Source organism: Malus sylvestris, chromosome 11, assembly GCF_916048215.2.
Source record: "Malus sylvestris chromosome 11, drMalSylv7.2, whole genome shotgun sequence".
NCBI classification, from domain to species: Eukaryota; Viridiplantae; Streptophyta; class Magnoliopsida; order Rosales; family Rosaceae; genus Malus; species Malus sylvestris.
The window spans coordinates 7,536,259-7,559,813 of record NC_062270.1 but is presented as its reverse complement, the minus strand read 5'-3'; the positions used below and the strand labels follow the sequence as shown (position 1 = coordinate 7,559,813).

At 33.7% G+C, this 23,555-nt stretch overlaps 1 protein-coding gene across 1 annotated transcript; it reads left to right on the top strand.

The window, feature by feature from the left end:
* The first annotated feature begins 19,183 nt into the window (after window positions 1-19,183).
* LOC126591387 (probable inactive 2-oxoglutarate-dependent dioxygenase AOP2) lies at window positions 19,184-21,341 on the top strand. Its single transcript, XM_050257062.1, has 3 exons — window positions 19,184-19,644; window positions 20,124-20,448; window positions 20,790-21,341. Exons 1-3 carry the CDS (start codon window positions 19,271-19,273, stop codon window positions 21,045-21,047), a joined length of 957 nt encoding a protein of 318 aa, XP_050113019.1. The 5' UTR covers window positions 19,184-19,270; the 3' UTR covers window positions 21,048-21,341.
* Window positions 21,342-23,555: the final 2,214 nt, after the last annotated feature.

Sequence of the window (23,555 nt, the reverse complement as noted above, 5' to 3'; positions counted from 1 at the left end):
AAAGGAAAGAGGATTGTAACATGAGAGAAGCAAGGGGGTCAACGTCTTTCAAATTTACAACATGGATTTTGGCAATGCAATATAGTTGGATTCTCACATCGATCTGGATGAATTTTCCTTTCCATGAAGGTAAATTTTTACCTCCTAGGCAAGAGAATAGCAAGTTACGAATTCTGTCTTGGTAGGAGATGTATTTCTATTACCATGAAATTCATAAATGAAGTAGTTAATGGTGGGGTTACCATTATCCTTTTTTTAATGGCGAATCTTGTATGTGTTCCTTAAAAAAGGAAGTTGTCCATTTTTTAGGGTCTTGAAGGGGCATGGAAATACAAAAGAACTCTTGAATGGAAATGGAAAAGAGATGTAAACTCTAGTTTCTTCGGAAATGACAACATATTTAGCACAAGAAGGAGTTAGACCTGTATTCAACCTTTTAGTATTTGAAATATTTTGGTTTGGAAAATCTGCTTCCAATTCGATTCGATCAAAAATCACCTCTACTAAAACCAAAATGTGCCATGAATAGAAGTACCCGGTCTGTGGATGGATTCCATCCACATTGGCTTGTTGCATAACACAAGTTCTCCATCCGCCGTTCTGCCCCTTGCGTGTGCGAGTATATGTTGGGGGATGATCTCCACTCATTTTACTTTTTTAGTACATAATATAATTTGTATCATTTGATTCTCCTTTGTCTATTCAAATTCAAGGCAAAAGAATGTTTAAGAAGAGAAAATAAAGTGTGAAAAGGCTTTGGGAAATTTTATTTGGACCCAATAAACTTATTTCTACACCCATTAATTTTTTGTTAAATTTTATATTCAATTATGCCCTAAAGAAAAGATGGGTGTAGAAAGATATTATCAATTGGCGAATGGGTGGGTCGAAATGGCCCTGAATGCCACAATTGGCTGCCTGGTGGGTTTCCGGAAATCGGAAAAGGGATTGCTGAAGGGTGGAGAAGAACAACAAAAATATAGTGGAGGGCGGTTGTGCTCTTCGACGACATCAGGAGAATGTGTCGCCAGAGCTGGGTTGGGTTCATAAGAAATATAGGGGCTATGATGTTGAAATCAACCACTCTCTCTCTCTCAAATTTTGGTTTCTCATCAATTCTCTCTTCACCCAATTTCAAATGACTACAAGCTTTGTCATCCTTGAAAGCATATATAGCTTTTTAACTTGTCCACATATGGAACTTCATCTTAATTTCAGGATTTGCAAGACTGCACCGGTCTTTTGAGCTACTATTTGCTGGGTTTTTTTAATTAGTTCATTAAGGTTTAAGGAGATACTATTCAGACCAAAATCCAGCCCCATGGAATTGGGCACGAATAATTGAACAACAACGAGATAAAGAGTAAGTCGGTGGCGACAGTTTCTGGAATGACGACCAGAATCAAGTCCGGTTGTTGCTAGGGTAGGTGGTTGGGCATGTTTATGTGTTTTGTGTAATTTTTTCAAGTTTGTAAATTTTGTATTTGAGGGTAAAATGGTAAGTTTATGGGACAAAATTTCTAAGTTGGGTGTGAAAAGAGGTTAATGGGTTTAAATAAAATTTCCTTAAGGCTTTTTAACCAAAATGGTCTCTGAGATTGGTATAACTTCTCTTTTTTGTTCTTATGATTTGAAATCGATACAATTGGTCCTCGAGTTTGTCCACTATCAATTATTTTGATCATTTCGTGAAAACAAATCTCTCTTAAACAAAGACTATAATGACAAAAATACTCTCAAATTAGTAAACAATGGGCCAAAATGATTTTACAAAAATTGAGGATATTTTTGTCATTATGTCGTTATTTAATGAAAAATTTTCATGGAATGACTATAAGGATTGACGATGGACAAATTCAATGATCAGTTCTATCAACTTTAAATTTCATAGATCAAATAAAAAATTATGTCAATCTCAAAGAGCAATTTAATTAAAAAATCATGTGAAGATCATTTTTCTATAGAATATAGTTTTTCACTTAGAAATACTCACCCTTTAACATTTCAATAGTACCTGACAATAAAATTCCCCTAGCATGTGAATGCAAGATTCCGAGCTTATAGACTTAGCATAGGTAGGGGTGGTTTGGGAGTGAGGTGCTTAAAAAAAAAGCACTCATGAAAAAAAGCTGTGAGGGTTTTAGGTGTTTGGTAAACTGAAAAAAAAATGGCTTATTTTAGAAGTTGCTATTTGTAGCTTTGGAAAACTGGCTTTTTTTCAAAGCACACTGAGCTACAGTGCTCCCTTAATGAAAAGACTCATTATCATATTGCTTTTTTTTTTCTTCCAAAAGCACTTTTACAAAAAAGTTTACCAAACACTCTGCTGATTTATTTCATAGCTGCTTATTCTCACAGCACAGCCGCTTATTCTCACATCAGCTTTTTTTTCAAAGCACAGCAATACCAAACCAGCCCATATTCTAGAGGCTTGAAATTCATGCATCCATGTCGATAGCATGTCAACAACTAGTCTAGTACACGTGTATTTTACATTCTTATTATTGGTGGAATTGGATCTTCTCTGAGCCAAATCTTCAGAATCCTCCTGATCCAATAATACGGACAGTTGGATTTTGATTCAACAATTAGAATTATTATAATTTAAAATTTTTAGAGGAATCTTTCTGTTTGTAGTCGTTGGATCAAAATCTAACGGTCCGTATTAATAGGTCAGGAGGATCTCGAGAATTTGCCCCGGAGATGATCCAATTTCATTATTGGCATGATAAATTATTGAAACCTTTTTCACATTTTATTGACGTGTAGGTCCAACTAACAGGTCAATAAATTATTCCCTTCAGACCTAAATTTATTAATCTAACTAAAGCAGCCTTTCTAGAAACATTTCACAAAGAAATTATGCAACTAATTGCGATAGAGCATCCAAATATCCTGAATAATTGATAGTCTAATATGATCAGTGAAGGGGCCACATTGAGGTCACGGTTGGTCCAAGTCCATTTGAAAATTTTTCTAGTGTATATTAATTGTGTGCAAGATTAGACAATAAATAACATGGGGTCGGTGAATATAGTTTGTTAGTTTCAACCAAGCATGGGTTTGAAGCTTGCTGGTCTTTACATATTTTGTTTATCTTAACCTAGCCTTATAACTAGCCTTATGTTTTACCATATAAATATTAATTCTTTTTTTGTCAGTTCATATAAAATAAGGTCTATATGATTTAGAGAAAGATCCAGTTAATGTTGAAAGAAAATCTTATAGTAATATAGTTTTGAGCCATAAATTTAACTTTTTATTCAAATATAGTGTGGTAATCTTTTTTTTTTTTTTTTATCAAAGCTCGTAAACAATTTTTGTTCTTATGATATAATCGTCTCAATACTAAACTTTTCATATAAATTTTAAAGCTCCTTCACTCTTGTTTGATTAAAATTTTCCCAAAACAAAATGATGATCTCATTGATCATGGGATAAAAAATTATGATCCAATCATTTATTATGGACAAAAAAATCAAGGCACGTAACCGATTACACATAAGGTTTTTATTCACGATGGTAAATTTCTTACTAAAATGCATAAGGTATTTTATTTAGGTTTCAAATTCAAATCTCCCTCTAGATTAAACAAATTTTATGTTGCACAAATTCTATTGATTGCAAGATTAAAATAGCATCCGGCTAATATGCATAAGGTATCTTATTGATTGCAAGATATATATATATCTCTTGTTGCCTGACCCCGGTATTGGGGGTCTTCACTATATAGGCCATCAAGAAACCCTTGCGTTGGGTTCTTTCCACTGGCATTTATTGCGCCACATATGTAAGCTTACTGGCATTTTTTCACCTAACATCCTGATATTCGGCGGTGAAGTGATGGGTGTCCAATCCAAAATTGGATTGAGAGTTTCATCTCACACGTCTTTGTACTATTGACTTCATCTATTCTATAGATCCTCTCTCTCTTTCAGTTCTTAGTGAGATAGGTATTTCCAACTCATTATCTTGATAGTTTTGTTGCAATGTATTTTACCAGATACTATTATTTTTTTGTTGGAGCTTAGATACTGTTGCAACTTGTAAGGACCCCTTTTGAGAGTTGTTCTTCATGAATATGTATATTTTAGTACTCTTTTTCTTCATGAAATTGATATCGTATTTCTTTTTTAAAAACAGTATTAATTGCAAAAAAATACAATAAGAAAGTACTTTCTTTTATTTTGATAAAATTTTAAGGGCTCGTTTAAAAGTGTCTCTAAAATAGGTGAAAATACTTTTTGTGATTTTTTTTTTTTAGAATCATTTTTGGTAAATATAAGTGAAACTTGAAAAACACTTCAAGTACTTTTAAAACTCAAAAATATTTTCTCTAAAAATATTTTTAATAATTTTTTATGAACACTTTCAAACGAGTACTGAATATAAATTCTAGCAAAAGTGAAAAAAAATAAGAAAGAATTTTGTTAGTCCAGGTACTCTTTTTGTTGGACTTGTCTTCCTCAATCTCCTGTAAACTGTAGTGGACTTCTTTGGTTTTTTAAATTTTGGTCGGAGTTGGTGGACTTGTTCCAAGGCGAAAGATGAAAAGGTCTCTAGAAGGCTATAAGATAACCCTAATACTGTTTTTGGTAAGAGTTGGTGGACTTTATTACATACATGTAAAAGAACTGCCCTTTTTCATGAGTTTGAAATTATCATATTCTTGTTAATTACTTTGGTGCATAAGATAATCTACTTCTAGAAGAAAGAAGCAAAGTATTATATCATCCACCGAATATATGCATGCTGCAGATATGGGCAGCGGGATAAGGTTAACCACCAAAATGCACCGTTACGCCCACTCGATATCTCTCTCTCAACCCACCACCCCACTTGTAATAATTGTTTAAATTAAGGGAGTTTTAATGTAAATGATTTCACAAAATTTTTATTTATAAAAAATCATCTACTAACTTTATTTAATAAAAAAAGTTTAAACTTTAATAAAAAATAATTCATACTTTAATGAAAATGACAAAAATTTTACAATAATAACAACAAAAAAAGACAAACAAACAAACATACACTGACGTGCGGTCCCGTGCACCACATCACAAACACATACACTCTCTTCCTCACTTAACCATTCAACCTCTTTCTCTTTCTCCCTCTTTCATATATTCCTATCAATTTTTCTCTCTCCTTTCATCTCACCCATCCATGTCAACTTTTTTTTTTCACCTTTCCCCACTCTTCTCTCTCTTTTCACCTTACTCCGTAAACAATTTATTTTTTATTTATTTTTTTATTTCATTATTTGTTTATTTGATTATTTTTTCAATTGTTTTAGAACAAACTAAGTAATAATATTACAAGATCAAAAATAAAGAAAATTTTCATTATTCAATTATATGAACATTAATACTGTCACTATTTCTTAAACAGAACATTGACCACTTCTTAAACCGAACACTATTTCTTAAACTGAAGATTGACTACTTCTTAGATTGAACAATATTTCTTAAACAAAACACTGACTATATCTTAAATGGAACACTAATACTATCATTACTTCTTGAACTGAACACTGACTATTTTGTAAACTGAACACTGACTATTTCTTAAACTGAACGCTAGTACTATTACTATTTCGTAAACTAAACACTGATTATTTCTTAAACCTTACACTAATACTATCACTATTTCGTAAACTAAGCACTGACTATTTTTCAAACCAAACACTAGTATTATCACTATTTCGTAAACTAGTATTGTCACTATTTTGTAAATTAAGCACTGACTATTTTTCAAACCAAAATCAAGTTTCTAGCAGATCGACTAAACCTCGATCACAAAAGCCAAAATTACAATAATGATGGCATTGCTGGAAAGGGAGGCTAGTAAGCTTGGCCATGATGCTTTTGTGACCCTTGGATCTTCTAACCTTCGAGGCTCAACATTGAGTCTTCATGGTATAGGTTAACCAAATCATAGATTAGCTAAATCAAATCAAAAATACATTCCTGTTGGAAAATAATAGATTTAGGATTTGGGCTCAGCCTGTTAGAATTAGGTTTTGTTAGAGATTAATGTTAGTTTATTATAAATAGAGTGCTTTGTTATTCATTAGAGAATAAGTTAGTCACGATGTAGCTTCTTAGGGTTTTGTAGCCGTTTCGACATTCTCGTTTATTTAATAATATTTTTATTATTTTGTAGTCTTATTTGTTTCGTACTCTAATATTCAACTTTGTATCAGAGCATGTTTCATCTTTTGGGATTTAATCTGCTTTGGGTTGGTATCTGTTTGCTTGTGTCCGTTTGTCGTTCATGTTCAGATTGTCTAGTTGCGTTTGACAGTTTGCAGGAAAAAAAAGTGTGTTTAATTTTGTTAGTTGTGTTGACGGTTTTATGCTCCTTCCCCGCAGTCCGTATTCATCTCTGGTCACCTGCACATTTTGACGAAGCTTCAGCCCGATAACCACTTGGATCGAGTTCGTCTCCACTTGAACTCCTGTAAATCAAATTTGATAAACCCGCCGTTTATGTTCTGCACTGTACTTGCCATCTCCGCTGCACTGAAACTTGATCAGTTTCATCCACAACCTGCACGTCCTCACCAGGCCCTCATCCTTGCCGCCACTTTGATCCGCACTTCACCGCCATACCACTTCGCCGCCCTGCACCCTGTACTCACGATTTTGTACATGCAGTTTGACGCGTTTTCGCAACCCGTCGTCCCTCGTTGTCATGTGCATAAGCCATGAAACCCCCGCACCCATACCCTTTGAATCTGCATCTTCGTTCCCGCATCCGTTTGCATCAAAACTTTGTTTTTGTGTTGCCATCCCAAGAAAGAATAGAAAACAGAGAAGTAGAAAAAAAAAAAAAAAAAAGGCTTTGGAGCCCACGATATGTTGGGCTGTTATGATTTGTTTGAAGGCCCTTTGTTTGGCTTGTTGATTGAAGTTACTATTGAGCCTTTTGTTTGGCTTGTCTGTCTGTCCACATTGTGGAACTTGCTTGTCTGTCTGTTAGTTGTGGAGCATGCCTGACTGTCTATCCACATTGCATAGCCTGCCTGTCTATTTGTCCACGTTGCGGAGCCTGCCTGTCTGTTTGACTAACGAAACCTGCATCTATATCTACTTGTTGGCAAACTCATATTGTTTATCGTTATGAGTTTGACTGGGGTGTTGGAAAATAATAGATTTAGGATTTAGGCTCAGCCTATTAGAATTAGGTTTTATTATAGATTAGAGATAGTTTATTATAAATAAAGTTCTTTGTTATTCCTTAGAAAATAAGTTAGTCACGATGTAGCCTTTTAGGGTTTTGTAACTGTTATGGCATTCTCGTTTAATAATATTTTTATTATTTTGTAGTCTTGTTTGTTCTGCACTTTGATATTCAACTATTCCATGTTGTACTGAAACAAATATACCCAAGAGCCAAATCAAATATACCAAAAAGCCTTCCTTGGATCTTCTAACCTTCGAAGCGCAACATTGAGGTTTCCTGGTATAGATTATCCATGGCTGCACGGTTGGCATCAAACATGTCCGTAGTAGTGCTCAACAAAGGCCTTTAAAAGTGCGTTTGGATTGCCGCACCTGATTTCCGCGCCAGAGAGGAAACTCGGCTGTGAAATTTGTTAAAAGGGACTGCTGCAAAAAGAAGTGATGGGAGGAGACGGAGACTGCTGCAAAACAAAGTGATGGCAGGAGATGGGGCGAGTTGAAAACTGGGTTTGAGTTGCACGTGCTTTTTTTAGGTTTTTTTTTTGTCCTTATTATTAAAAAAAATTAATAGATTGTTTTTTGTTAAAATTAAATATTTTAAAATCATTTTCATTAGTTTTTCTTTAAATTAATCATCACCCTAAACAGAACAATAATTGAACTGCGAAATAGCAGGTACTCAAAGAATCAAAGGTACTAAACTAACTAATTAAATACAAATTTCTCGTGCCTCCATGTGCTTTCTTTGTGTTTTGGTCTAATATCACTGCAAATCTTTCTTGTTTCGATGAATTTCATAAATTAAAATAATAATAATAAAATACGAGAGTTACATTTACACTTTTTGGATTTGACGTGATTTTCAAATTAAGTGTTGAAGTTTTAAATTATTTCACGTTTCACTATGAGAATTTAAAATTGTATCAATTTATATTTTTTTTTGTCTTGACCAACACAGATAAATTATATAAATAAAGGAGGATTTTCAACGTAGAGAAGCCCCTTTAACTCGACGAACAACTTAAAACGCTCTACGAGAAACCCTGCTTATATACTTGAGAAAAAAAATTCAGACAAGTGTTGACAACTCGCGACATCTTCAATTTGAAGTAATAGTAGTGAAGCCGTAGAATAGGCAATTCAAGAGCACAATCAGTTCAAATAAGTGAATAACACTGTAACTGATTGGTTGGTTATCTACCTAAGTCTCTGCGAACGAAGAACTCTGATTTCCCCCGTCTCAAAAGTTTATCTCATTAAATACCTGGTTACCCCTTGTTCGGCACAATGAAAACCGAACCAATTATTAAACTTCACATTGACCCAGTAACCTTGTTTTTTATTCTAGAGCCCAAGGCTAAGACATGTTTCTTCATCGGTCGTAATCACTTTGGTGCAGAAGTCAGCAACGTATTCGACACCATTGCCACATCTATTCTATTTGCTCGACCGAGTTTGGGAGTGAGTTGGTATGCTGCATTCACAAGCATGACATATGTGAAATCCCATCCCGAATTTAAGTATTTTATTTCATTTTTAGAAGTATTTTTGAGATTTAATTGAAGTTAGTTTGTTATATTGTCAGGTTTTGAGAAAAATGAAATGACGAATATTTTTGTCATTTCAAATTTTATTCGACCTTTTGGGTCAACTATTGAGCTGGTTAGGTAAAGCTCAACCTCACAAGCGTTTCGGTGAAATCTATTTGTGAATCAGAGTTGAAATGAAGAAGCTAAAATTGTTTTAATTTGGAAGGCATTTTGGTCATTTGGACCAAATGTGCTATTAATGAAAAATCTGACCTTTAGAAGTCAGAAGACCCAACTTTCCTATCTTGGAAAGTCGACTCAGAAGCCAGGAGTCATTCCTCAACCCCATTAACCTAATTCGAAGCACTGACCCGCATGACCCACGTGTTTTTAGACGTGAATTTCGGCCAACTCCGACAGAATTCCTTTGACGCCACAACCATCATTTTGAAGCTCTCACTTCCCTCTACAAAATAAAATTAAGAGCCAACTCGATAAACCAACACACATGGCGGTGCGAGGCCACAAAATCGAGGGTTCCGACAATGTTCGTAGAAGTGATTCTGCTTGGTTAATCCGTAATGAGGGTCACCACCTATAAGGTTACTTGTCCTCAAAAGTGATTCTGCTTGGTTAATCCTTACTGGGGTGACCATATCCTATTCGGTTATCTATTATAGGTTTCAGCCGAATTGTGTCTATCTAAAACACTAGTTTATTACATATGTGAAAGAAGAGATTGAAGGTTTGTGTGGCTCAATATAGAATGAGTTGAATCAAATAGTTTACTTGATAGTGTATCTAAAGTGAATAAATTTGGATGTGACTTATTCCTACTCGATACAAAAAGAGATGTAATGATGAAAGAGATAGTGATCTCATTCATACACGTGATTGTATTATTTCTATGTGTTATTTCTATACAACTTCGGATTATGTGACGGCTGATTGTTATCTCGAAAAACGTGTGATGAGGTTCGAAATTAAAAACTACGTCTAACATATTAATGAGACGTATGATGTTAAATTATGAAATATGTGGTAATTGTATCTTTGTGATCATTCTAAAAACGATGAAAGGCTGAGTGATTACAATCAAAATATAGTTCCCAAACATTCTAAGAGCATTACATCAAACTTTGACTTGCTGACCTTTCTCCAATTGAATTGATGAGGCATCCTTCTACCTTTTTACATATTTAACCATGACAGCAATTTTTTTTTTTTGACAACAATCGATGTACTATATTTACACTGAGTGGGTGGGGAACTAAATTAGTTACTTACTCGTTATTTATAAAATTCGAACTTAAAGCCTTCAATTTACAAACTAAGAGGAATACCACAATTTAATTATAAATCAAACAATAAATCTAATAAAAAATATAAATTGATACAATTTTAATATCTTATAGTGTGAAATAATTAAGAGGAAATTAGAATTCCCTACAATTTTTTCTTATCATCTAGACTCAACTTATGTGCATTTTTAAGATTTGACTAAAGTTCTTTGACCATAGCTACCTCAACATTTTTTGTTTAAGTTAAATTACATGTCATTATTGTTTTTTTTTTCTTCTGAAATTATAATAATTTTTGAATTTATCTTTTAGTTGCTTGATGCATTTTCCTTATTTAGTGGAGATATTAATTACTAATATATTTTCTCTTCTTCCAAATACATTTTTTCGATCATAATATTTTTTGTTCTACACACATTATAGAATACAGTTTTTCACTTAGAAATACTCATCCCTTAAGTATATGTCAATAATACCTGACAATAAAATTTCTCCAGCATGTGAATGCAAGATTCCGAGCTTCTAGACTTAGCATAGGTATTCTACAGGCTTGAAATTCATGCATCCATGTCGATTGCATGTCAATAACTAGTTTAGTACACGTGTGTTTTACGTTCTTATTATTGGCATGATAAATTATTGAAATCTTTTTCACATTTTATTGACATGTAGGTCCAACTAACAGGTCTATAAATTACTCCCTTCCGACCTAAATTTATTAATCTAAATAAAGATACGTATTAAACTTCGAGAAACTTTATGTATCCGTCTAAAGTTAGCCTTTCTAGAAACATTTCACAAAGAAATAGTATTGAAATAATTACAAGAGAGCATCCAAATATCCTGAATAACTGATGGTCTAGTCTGATTAGTGACGGAGCCACATTGGGATCAGGGTTCGTCCAGGTCCATTCGAAATTTTTTCTAATGTATATTAGTTGTGTGCAAGATTAGACAATAAATAACATAGGTCGGTTATTATAATTTGTTAGTTTCAACCAAGCATGAGTTCGAAACTTGCTGGTCCTTCCATATATATTTTTGTTTATCTTAAACCCAGCCTTATAACTAGCCTTATGTTTTACCATATAAATATTAATTCCTTTTTTGTCGGTTCATATAAAATAAGGTCTATATGATTTAAGGGAAGATCCAATTATGTTGAAAGAAAATATTATAGTAATATAGTTTTAAGCCATGACTTTAACTTTTTATTTGAATATAGTGTGGTAATTTTTTTTTTTTTTTTATCAAAACTCGTAAACAACTTTTGTTCTTATAGTATAATCGTCTCAATACTAAAATTTTCAAATAAATTCCATGTTTGATTAGAATTTTCCCTAAACAAAATGAAGATCTCATCCATCGTAGGATAAAAAATTACGATCCAATCATTTATCATGAAAAAAAAATCAGGGCATGTAATTGATTACACATGAAGTTTTTATCCACGAAGGTAAATTTCTTATAAAATGCATAAGGTCTTTATTCAGGTTTCGAATTCAAATCTCCCTCCTCTATTTAGATTAACCAAATTTCATGTTGCACAAATTTTGTTGATTGCAAGACTAAAATAGCGTCCGTCTAAAACATCTAATTTCTATGTCTTGTTGTCAGACCCCGATATTGGGGGTCTTCACTATATAGGCCATTAGAGCAAGTCCACCCCTGAAGACTTTGTGTCGGCACCCAACGCATTTATCCACTCAAGTTAACAGTAATAGACCCCAATAAACAGTAATAGGCCAAAGCATCTCCACCCCTAAAAATACGCTGGCACCCAGCCTATTTAATATTATATTATTTTATTCATATCAATTAATATTTTATCATTTAATTTATTTTTTATGTTTTCTTCTTTCTTCCTTTCCCTTTCCGGTCCTTTCTTTATCATTTATTTTTTCTGCTTTCTTCTTTCTTCCTTTCCGCAAGACCTCGACACCCAGGGCTTCAACCTTCACCGCACGATCGCGGAGCTCAACCTGGACCACCTCAACAAGGTGTTCGTGGCCGTCGGTTTCTGAAGCGGGACCCCGGACAAGATCCGGACGACGCAAGAGCACACGGACTCGCTGCTGTGAATGGAGTACAGGAAGACGAAGTGGCCGGTGGCGTTCACGAGGTCGACGGGAGACAGCCTCCAGTTCAAACTTCCTTCGGACGCCATGCTGACGTCACCATGGCATCAGATAGGCCGGTCCCAAGGTCTGTCGATTTTAGGCCGGCCTGTGGACTGGCATGGGTTGGGTGCCAGTCAATTGGGTCGGCTGGAGCAAATTCACTGGGTCCTGGCCTATTTTTTCGGCTGGGTGCTGGGCAAAAAGTCCTCCAATGGACTTGCTCTTAGGAAACCCTTGTGTTGGGTTATTCTCATTATCATTTATTGCACTACATATGTAGACTAGCTTACTAGCATTTTTTCACCTGCCAACTTGACATTCAACGGTGAAGTGATTGGTGTCCAGTTGAAGCTACACACGTTCTCAGAGTAAAGTGCACCATTCTTCTCGGTTGGTCTTGGTTATCCAATCCAATCTCTCCAAGCATCTTTTCGACATGCTTTGTGTTCCATCTTGGGTCTCTCTAGTTGACTTTAAGTCACTAAGTAGAGCGAATGACATTTGAGTAGACATTTCCTTAGAGGCTTGTGCCACAAAGCTGTTTGTTTGCCACATGACTAGTGGTTGACCTCTCGCGCTTGGGCGCATCCCACCCTAAGCTTCTTGGACCTTGGGCTTCTTGGGCTATTGGCCCTCATAACTTTGCCTTGGGCTTCTTCATGGCTCCCTTCCAGTCTAATACTCTTATACGGCCTAAAAGTGTCCAGTATTAACAGTACACACCTCTTGCATAAGAATTTCTGAATTTGGAGCAGTTTTAGACGTGGTTAGAGCTTTGAGTTGTATCGGTACAGCCGTATTGAGTTACAGCGTAGCCATGATGGTGCTATGGGTATAACAAAACGAAGTGATGGGTCCTTTTGGTTGGTTAGTTCGATTAATTTTCAAGTTCTATAATTTGTTGATTGGATCTCTTCAAGATCTATATGTTGAAGAGTGAGCTATATTATTTGTTGGATTTACTATCAATTAGTGCTCTTGGATCATCCAGTGATTTGGAATGACAATTAGTTCAAAGAGCTTCATGTTTCCCGTCAAAAATTGGATTCAGTTTCATCTCACACGTCTTTGTATTATTGACTTCATCTATTCGATTGATCCTCTTTCTCTTTCAGTTCTTGGTGAGATAGGTATTTCCAACTCATTATCTTGATAGTTTGTTTGCAATGTACTTTACCAGATAGTATTATTTTTTGTTGGGAGCTTAGATACTGTTGCAACTTATAAGGACCCCCTTTAGAGCTAATCTTCATGAATATGTATATTCTAATACCCCTTTTCTTCATGAAATTGATATCGTATTTCTTTTTTAAAAGCAGTATTAATAGAAGTACAATAAGAAAAGTACAGTTACAGTTTCTTTTAGTTTGATAAAATTTTAAAAACTCGTTTATAAGTACTTTTAAAATTTGTGAAAACACTTTTGGTGAATTTTTTTTAGAATCAATCATTGATAAATATGCAAGTGTAACTTGAAAAACGCTTCAAGTGCTTTTGAAATTTAAAAATATTTTATCTAAAAACAGCCGTAGTCATTTAAAAAACACTTTCAAACAGTACTAAATATAAAATCCAGCAAAAATAAATAAAAAATAAGAATAATTTTGTTAGTCCAAGTACTATTTTCGTTGGACTTGTTTTTCTCGGGGGCAAATTGTTTGCCCTCCTGTTTGGTTGCCCTTCCCATCCAATCCTATTTGTGTGGTCACGGTTAAGCCACATCAACATTTTATATTCTTATTACTTTTTGTCTTATTATCTTTATAAAAAATTAATATAAAATATTAACGTAACTTAATTGTGACCGTACAAAATATGAGAGGATAAGAAAAACACCAAATAAAAGGGCAGACAATCTGCCTCCGTTTTTCTCAATCTCTTGTAAACAACGGCGGACTTCTTTGGTTTTTTAATTTTGGTCAGAGTTGGTGGACTTGTTCCAATCACGCACGATGAAAAGGTGTCTAGAAGGCTATACCTTTACAGACATATAAAAGTACTGTCCTTTTTCATGAGTTTGAAATTATCATATTCTTGTTAATTACTTTAATGCATAAGATAATATACTTCTAGAAGAAAGAAGCAAGTATTATACTATCAGAATATATTCATGCTGCAGATATGGACAGCGGGATGAGGTTCACACCAAAATGCACCACCCAACGTGTAAAAGTTGTTTAAAAATTAAAAGAAAATTAATGTAAAAAGTTTGAAAATTTTAAATTTTAACGATAAAGATAAAATAAATGGTAAAATAAATAATAACATGAATGACTTTTTAATGTAAAAATTTATTTTTCGTTAAAATAAACAGTACCGAGAATTTTTCGTTAAAATTCTCTTAAATTAATCCTCACCCTTAACAAAACAGTAATTTAACTACGAAATAGCAGCCACTCAAAGAATCAAAAGTACTAAACTAACTAATTAAATACAAATTTCTAGTGCCTCCATGTGCTACTTTGTGTTTTGGTCTTATATCACTGCGCATCTTTCTTCTTTCGATGAAATTTCATAATTTGAAAAAATAATAATAATAATAATAAAATGCGACGAATTACATTTACACTTTTTGGGTTTGATGTGATTTTCAAATTAGGTGGTGAAGTTTTAATTATTTCATGTTGCACTATGAGGTTTTTAAATTGTATCAATTTATATTTTTTGTCTTGACCATCATGGAATAATTACATAAATAAAGGAGTTTGACAACATAGAGAAGCCCCTTTAACTCAACAAACAACTCAAAACGTTCTACGTGAAAAATCATCGCTCTACGCGAAACCGTACTCATATTCCTGAGAAAAAATTTCGGACAAGTGTTGGCAACTGGCGACATCTTCAGTTTGAATTAATAGCAGTGGAGCCATAGAACATGCGATTTAAGAGCACCTTCAGTTTGAATCAGTGAATAACACTGCAATTGGTTGGTTGGTTATCTATCCAAGTCTTGACGGACAAAGAACTCTCATTTCTCTCGTCTCAAGAGGTTGTCTCATTAGCTTCAATGAAATGAGGCGTTACCTGGTTACCCTTGTTCGACACAACGAAAGCTTAATCAATTATTAAACTTCACATTGATCTAGTAACTTTGTCTTCAGGTTCTAGAACCCAAGGCTAAGACATGTTCCTTCATTGGCCGTAATTGCTTCGGTGAAAAATTTAGCAGTGTATTTGATACTACCGCCACATCTATTCTATTTGCCCGATCGAGTTTGGTAGCAAGTTGGCACACTTGCATTCATAAGCAAGACATTTGTGCTACCCTGTCCCAAATTTTTGTATTTTATTTCATTTTTAGAAGTATTTCAGAGGTTTTAATTAAAGTTATCTCATTAAATTGTCCGGTTTTGAGAAAAAAAATGAAATGACGAGTATTTTTGTCATTTCAAATTTCATTCGGCCTTTTGGGTAAACTATTGAGTTGGTTAGCTAGAACTCGAACCCACGAGCATTTTGCGAAATCCGTTTGTGAATTGGACTTGAAACGAAGAAGTTAGAAGCGTTTTAATTTGGAAGGCACTTTGGTCATTTGGGCCAAAAGGTGCTATTAATGGAAAATCTGACCTTTAGAAAGTCGACCCATAAGCCATAAGCCATTCCAGATCCCTATCGACCCTAATTCGAAGCACTGACCCGCATGACCAACGTGTTTTTAGATGCGAATTCCGACCAAATCCAACATAACTCTTTTAACGCCATCACCACCATCTTGAAGCTCTCACTTGCTTCTACAAAATCTAGCTAAGAACCAACTCGATAAACCACTACACGTGGCGGTGCGAGCCACAGAAGTCGAGGGTTCCGACAGTGGTCGTAGGAGTGATTCTGCTTGGTTAATCCGCAATGGGGGTCATTACCTACATGGTTACTTGTTCCCAGGAGTGATTCTGCTTGGTTAACCCGTAATGGCGGACAACATCCTATTTGGTTATCTACTATAAGCCTCGGTCGAATTGTGTCTCTCTAAAGCCTTAGTTTATTCCATATGCGAAAGAAGTGATTAAAGGTCCGTGTGGCTCAATATAGAAATAGTTTAATAAAATATTTACTTGATATAGTGTATCTAAAGTGAATAAATGTGGATGTGACTCCTTCTTAGTTGATACAAAAAGAGATGCAATGATGAAAGATATATTGATCTCATTCCTACATGTGATTGTTTAATGTGTGTCATCTCTATACAATTTCGGGTTATGTGACAATTGATTGTTATTTCGAAAAACATGTTGTGAGGTTCGGAATTAAAAACTATGTCTATACATATTAATAAGGCGTATAATGGTTAAATTATGAAATTTGTAGTAATTAGAACTTTGTGATCATTCTGAAAACGATGAAAGGCAAGTGATTACAATCAAAATATAGATCCCAAACATTCTAACATTACATCAAACTTTGACTTGCTGACTTTTCTCTGACTGAATTATTGGTTAGATTGATGAGGCATCCTTCGACCTTTTCACATATTTAACGATGTCATCAAATCTTTAGACAACAATGTATTATACTTACACTTAGTGGGTAGGGAAATAAATTAGTTATGTACTCGTCATTTACAAGATTTGAATTTAAGATCTCAAATTTACAAGTTAAGATGAATACCACAATTTAATTCTAAATCAAACAATAAATCCGATAAAAAATATAAATTGATACAATTTTAACACTTTATAGTGTAAAAAATTAAGAGGAAATTAGAGTTCCCTACAATTTTTCTATATTATCTAGACTAAACTTTTGTGCCTTTTTAAGATTTGATTAAAGTGCTTTGAACAATAGCCACCTTAGCATTTTCTATTAAGTTAAATTACATGTCATTATTGTATTATTTGAAATTAAAGTAATTTTTGAATTTATCGTTTTAGTTGCTTGATGCGTTTTTCTTATTTAGTTATTAATATATTTTATCTTCTTCCAAATACGTTTTTTTTGTTCTACATACATTTAACATTATCTCTTTTTCCAAAATGGTTTGTTTTTATTGTATATTTTTTTCCATATAGTTGGTGATCCAACATAAAAAGTTGTGTGTAATTTTTTTTCTATATTTTTGTGAAACTATTTTTGTAACATCCCACATTGTCCAGGGGTGAGGATCCTCTAAGCTTTATATGTATATTCTCATCTCTACCTAGCATGAGGTTTTTTGGAAGCTCACTGGCTTCGGGTTTCATCGGAACTCCTAAGTTAAGCGAGTTTGTGCAAGAGCAATCACATGATGGGTGACCCACTGGGAAGTTCTCGTGTGAGTTTTCAGAAACAAAACAGTGAGGGCATGGTTGGGGCTCAAAGCGAACAATATCATGCTACGGCAGAGTCAAGCCCGGAATGTGGTGGGGGCCCGGGCCGGGATGTGACAATTTTTCTTTGTTTGTTTTACATAAAGGTGTTGATGAATATTATTAGGTACAATGCTTTGTGTATGTATAATATGTGGATATGTTTGAATTTGTAAAAATCGTTGATAGGTACCTTTATTTGCAGTTTTGGACGTTTACTTTGGTACATTATTTTTTATTTTGGGATGTTACGACTTCGTACACATTGTTTATTGGTAATTTATATTGTTGTCAATTCTACTTTCTCTTAATGTACAAAAAGAAAAACTTATTTTGGTGCTTTTGATTTCGTGGGATTTAAAATATTTTAAACCTATTTTGAAAAAAAAAACTTTTAAATCATAGATAATCATTGCTATGTAGGGATATTGTGACAATAAATTGAATCTCATCACATTTTTTTACAATTATCTAAAGAGGGAGAGAGTAATTAAAATACTAGATTATAAGAAATTTGTTTCAATATGATGCGTATTTTTTTCGCATGAGATTTTAGGAATTATGGGGTAGTGGCAGGTCATGTAATTTTGGTATAAAACTTGATTAGTTCTAATACATATAACATTAAAATTTAACCAAAAAATAAATCAAAGCATAGATGTTTAGTCTAAATAATTCAATACCGAAGTGTCTATGTCAAAAGATGTCAATAAATAAATTGAAACGTAATACCTAATGAAGGGTGTAAATTATAACTGGCCATATAGAATAGAATAATATGGATGCATTATCCTTGTAGCTGTAGGTGCCCGACAGAAAATGAAGATCTTGCATGCGAGCACATGTGGATGAGTCAAAAAAGAAAATATATTAAGAAGATTCAAAGAAGGCAAGCAGAGAGAGAGAGAGAGAGAGGGAGTAACTGAGACAGGAAGGGGGCATGCGGATTTTGACCACCCATTGAATTAAGTGATCGAAATGAGTTCTGTTTCAGGACACTACTAGTCACAGACTCCACCATGTAATTAACAATCACATTTGTCAAGGAAAGATTGTGTGTAATTGTTAAGTGTTATAATATGTTCCAATGAAAAAAAAAATGTTATATTTTGAAAATTAATATTATAATATGAATGACCAACAAAGTTAATATGTCTTTTAGATTAATAAAAAATAAACACTAAGTACATTTTTTTTAACAAAAAAGACTAATTACATTTTATATCTTTAAGTTTGAGGTGATTTTTAAATTAGGCATGAGATTTCAATTTTCTCGCATTATCCTCTATGGTTTTGAAATTGTATCAAAAAACACATTTTCTATATTTGAACATCTCATTATCCATTAAATTGATGAGTTATTAGGTTATGTGGTGCAACGTAGCTTATAAGTCAATCCAATTACGGATTTTATGCTCACCATGTCATAAATTTAACGAAGATTCAAATAATTCGTAAATCAAAATGTGTAAATTGATACAATTTTAAAACATTATGGCTTATGAGACAATATTAGAAAATTAAAACCTCATGACCTATTTTGAAACTCATTTAAAAATAAATAGTGTGAATGAAATGTAGTTAACATGATATAAAATAGGATCACATAAGAAATTCAAAATGATGAAACCTGATGACCACATAAAGTTATAAAAATAAAAAATGTGACCGGAATATTTACATGCTCGACATACTAATATTCGTTTTAATTTATTTGGACTACAGGGGACCCAAATTGCATGAAAACCACTATAAAAGCAGCATGAAACATCTCAATTTGCCACCCATCAGTTTCCTCACCAAGTAGAGATCAGAAAAGTACTGCATAGCATCACATTACCAGTGAAACTAATGGGTTCCTTAACACTTCCAAACCTTCCTACCATCAATTTCTCCGTCGATGCCTTGAAGCCTGGCTCAAGTTCTTGGCTGTCCACCTCCAAACAAGTCCGATATGCACTCGAAGAGTACGGTTGTTTCGTGGCGGAGTACAATCAAGTTTCTGCACAACTTCTGAACAATATCTTTGGGCAGGCCAAAGATTTGTTTGAGGTTCCTTTGGAAAACAAAGTGAAGAACGTTAGTAATGAACCATATCGCGGGTATATTGGACCGAACCACCTTATGCCACTCTATGAAGGTATCGCCATTGATAACGTCACATCCCCACAAGAAACTCAGAAGTTCAAAAATCTCATGTGGCCCGATGGAAAAAGCAATTTCTGGTAAGCAGTTCTAGTGTTCTTTGTGTTGTACTTGTTGTTTAAATTAGGAAAAAAAAAAAAACTCTTGCCAAAATTGTCTACATTCTAAACTGTGAATCTGTTGATCATGTTGATTATTATCTAGATGGTGATCCAATTCCTAGTCCACCAACATAACTAAATTATTTTCTTATTTCTAAAGTCATATTTAGGATTGCTTCTAGAAGAAATAAAGACGCTTTCCTGACGGCGAAAACATTTATGATTGCAACTTGCAGAAAAACATGAAAATAATTCTCGCTTATAAAAGCGCTTTTAGAAGTTGCTTGTTTAATTAATAAACACTGCCAACTGTTTTTCTAAAAAGCACTTCTAATAAAAGCATGAGCATAAATTTTACTTGAAGCACTGTCAAACATGTCTAAAAAGAGAACACAACCAATTTCGTTTAAAATGTTTATACATAGTTAGAATTTTTTTTTCTTCTTGTTTTGCTGCAGTGAAACTACAGATTCATTTGCCCAATTATTATCAGAGTTGGAGCACAAAGTGGAACAAATGCTATTCGAAAGCTATGGATCAGAAAAGCAGTACGAGTCTGTTGCTAGTGCCAACAGCCACCTTCTTAGATTCCTCAAGTATAATAAACCAGAGGAAGCTGATCGTGCTACCTTGAGATTTGCGAGCCATACAGACAAGAACTTCACCACCATCGTTGTTCAACACGACGTTGGTGGTTTGGAGGTTAAAACCAAGGATGGTGACTGGATTAACATTGAGTCCGCACCTTCACAGTTCTTGTTCATGGCCGGTGATGGATTGCAGGTTTGTTCTCATTCCCATATGATTAAATACCATCAAGTACTTAGTTTTCAATTACTATATGCTAGTGCTACTTAGCTCAACTAACTCCCTATTAATTTTTAAATTATTTTATTATTTCTAACTTTTTTTCTTCGACGGTATATACCTAATCAATTAACATACACCTTTTTTATATACAAATGTGAGGAAAATAGGTTTCCAAAAAAAAAAAAAAAGTGAGGAAAATACAAAAATGTCAGCCAGTTAGGTAGTAATAATACACTAGTTTACGCATTGTTTGATGTGGACGTGTGCTACAAATAGTAACAATTTTTGTTTGTTATTTAATTTGGTTTGATCAGGTATGGAGTAATGAAAGAATAAAAGCTTGTGATCATCGAGTGAAGCATTGTGGAGACAAGACGAGGTACTCACTTGGGTTGTTTACATTCAATAACGGAAAAATACAGGTGCCAGAAGAACTGGTGGACGAGAGGCATCCACTGCTCTATAACCCATTGGATAGTCTTGAGTATATTAGGTTTCACAGTAGGGGTGAGGCCAGGAACCTAGTCTCTCCTGTGAAGACCTTTTGCGGTGTTACAAATTCTACAGCCTAATATGTAGGACTGAGGAGGACTCAACCTTGATGCTGGAAAATAATTTTTTTGTGTGTGTTGATTAGTAATAAATGTACTATTAGGAGCAGGAATCTTTCTTTTTAATTATTTAATTTCCAAATGCATGCATTAGCATGTGCTTAATTTGTGGGATTTCATGGCTGCTTCCTTCTTGGAAGAGAGCACTCCAAAATGGAGTATAATAGTTTACATCTATATGTAATAAAGCATTCAACTTTGATTTTCTTCACCGTTCCATTGACTATGGGTAATAAAGCATTCATCTTGGGAGAAGTTTATAATTAAGTAAAAATACTATATATATACATATTTATGGGACGGATTCGTGACATCATTTTTTTCTATACAAGTTTTGACACAAGTTTTTGTGTGGCCATTCCTATTCCGTAATGTATATCGACGATCCAAACCGTCTATCTTTTAGAACGTCATTCATAGATCATCTCTTCAAAAAATTACACAAATAAAAAACCATAAGACATTCATTCATAGTGAAGAAAATGGACGAATACGTTTCTACAAAGAAACCGTAAATCCTTAATTTAATGGGCATATGGTATCAAATTTGTGTGATTTTTGTAGACATGATCTATGATTGATGATCTAAGAAATAGATGGTTAGGATCGTTGGAATACATTATGGAGTGGGCTTCATAAAAACTTGTGTTAAAAATTGTGTAAAAAAAATGGTATCATGAACATGCGCCCAATAGATATACAGATCCTTTATGCAAAGGGATCCCCATTTTTTCCAAAAAATAGGGATTAGGTGTGGGGTACACTCCACATCGAACTTCAACAATTCAAACCGTCTATTTTGTAAGTCTCGTTTCATTGATCATCCTTACAAAAAATCAATTCAATTTGAAAACATTTGTCTATTTAATTATCATAAATAAAATTTCATTGTTTCCTATATATATAACAAAGTATTCGTTAATTTTTTTGAACTCAATTAGATGTCTTAAACATTTTTGATTTGGCTAATACTTTGCCAAGATAATTTATGAAGTGCAACTTGAAAAATAGACGGTTCGGATTGTTAAAGTTTGATGTGGTATGAATTCCACAACTAATCTCTATTTTTATAAAAATAAAAAAATTGGAATCCCTTCCCTTAGATGTTTCCTCTTAAACCGATATCTTCTAGATGTGTATATGTAATGTCATTCATAAATAAATTATCGTGCTTTTCTTCTTTTTTTTTAAAAAAAAAAAAAACTTTGACACAAAAAGATGAAGCACTAAATAAGACAAGGTTTTTGAATTATTAAAGAGAACAAATTTGATCACTGCCTTTAGATCATGTAAAAGTTTAGCATTTACAGTTATTATACGTATCAAATAATGATAAGAGAAATAAGCCTTTTTTTTTTAAAAAAAAAAATAAATGATATTATCTACACTAAGAAAAAATGATGGGTTTAACCTCACAATAAGCTAACAATAATGTGGATCAAACATAAGCCTCTTACTTACAAGTGAAAATGAATATAACAAAATCATAGTACTAAGTGGCAGAAATAAACCATTTAATAATAAAAAAAACTTATTTACTTTTCAGTTACACCTTTAAAGGGCAGTGTCACTCAAAAGAAAAAAATAATAATAATCCTATCAAAATTTGGCGTACAATGAAACGACTTGTAAAGGTATGGTTTTTGTTTGAACATATTTGTATCTATTAAGATGGGAAGTGAAGGCCAAAGTAATAATCCAATGTGCAATGAAGATATGGAGGAAGAGCCTGAAGAAGTATTGTACCCATTGCGAACTCTATTTTGCTTAAAGAAGGGATCCCGAAACATCAAACAGGACGAGTTATAAGTGATCCACTATGAAACTCGAGGTATGGATATAAATTCAATTACGTGATAAAGATGATTTGAAAAATCCACAACCGATAAATGTGGACTTAAATTTCAAGATTGACTGAACAAGTAAGGGGTGCAAGAGTCGTCAATCAAGAAGGAATTAAATTATAAAATTTCATATTTGATTTTTACTTGTGATCTTGTTTTCATGATTGTACCATCTAGGCACAAAGAAGCTTGGACTCCTTGAGTTGAAGAATTTATTTGCTGATCAAGCTACTTGTCTACTTATGATCAAATTCGACTCAAGGAAAACTCGAGGTCAAGTTCTTTACAAGTGATAGGGGTGATCCGATGTAAGGATGGGAAGCATTAAAGACAGATGTCAAGCATTGAGGTAAAACACAGAGAGGTCACAAAGAATTTTAAGTGTAGAATATTTGGTCTCGCTGGAGAGTGGGCTTAACAGCCCTAAAAAAATTTGTGATGAAGAAAAATCGATTAATAGCTTGTAAATAATTGGTATGGGGTTTGTGTTTGTGAGCATATCTTAAGGGCAAGTTAACATGTTAATTAATTCAGTTTCCGTGGCTTGTGCTACAGTACTAGTATTATCAAGGTAAAATGATAACATTATTATATATGCTATAGAAAGCCTTCTTTAAAAAAGTTA

Excerpts from the sequence above, each read along its gene's own strand:
- LOC126591387 (XM_050257062.1), top strand. The coding sequence starts at position 19,271 with ATGGGTTCCTTAACACTTCCAAACCTTCCTACCATCAATTTCTCCGTC. Across the intron at positions 19,645-20,123 it reads GATGGAAAAAGCAATTTCTG|TGAAACTACAGATTCATTTG; the intron begins GTAAGCAGTTCT and ends GTTTTGCTGCAG. Across the intron at positions 20,449-20,789 it reads TGGCCGGTGATGGATTGCAG|GTATGGAGTAATGAAAGAAT; the intron begins GTTTGTTCTCAT and ends TGGTTTGATCAG.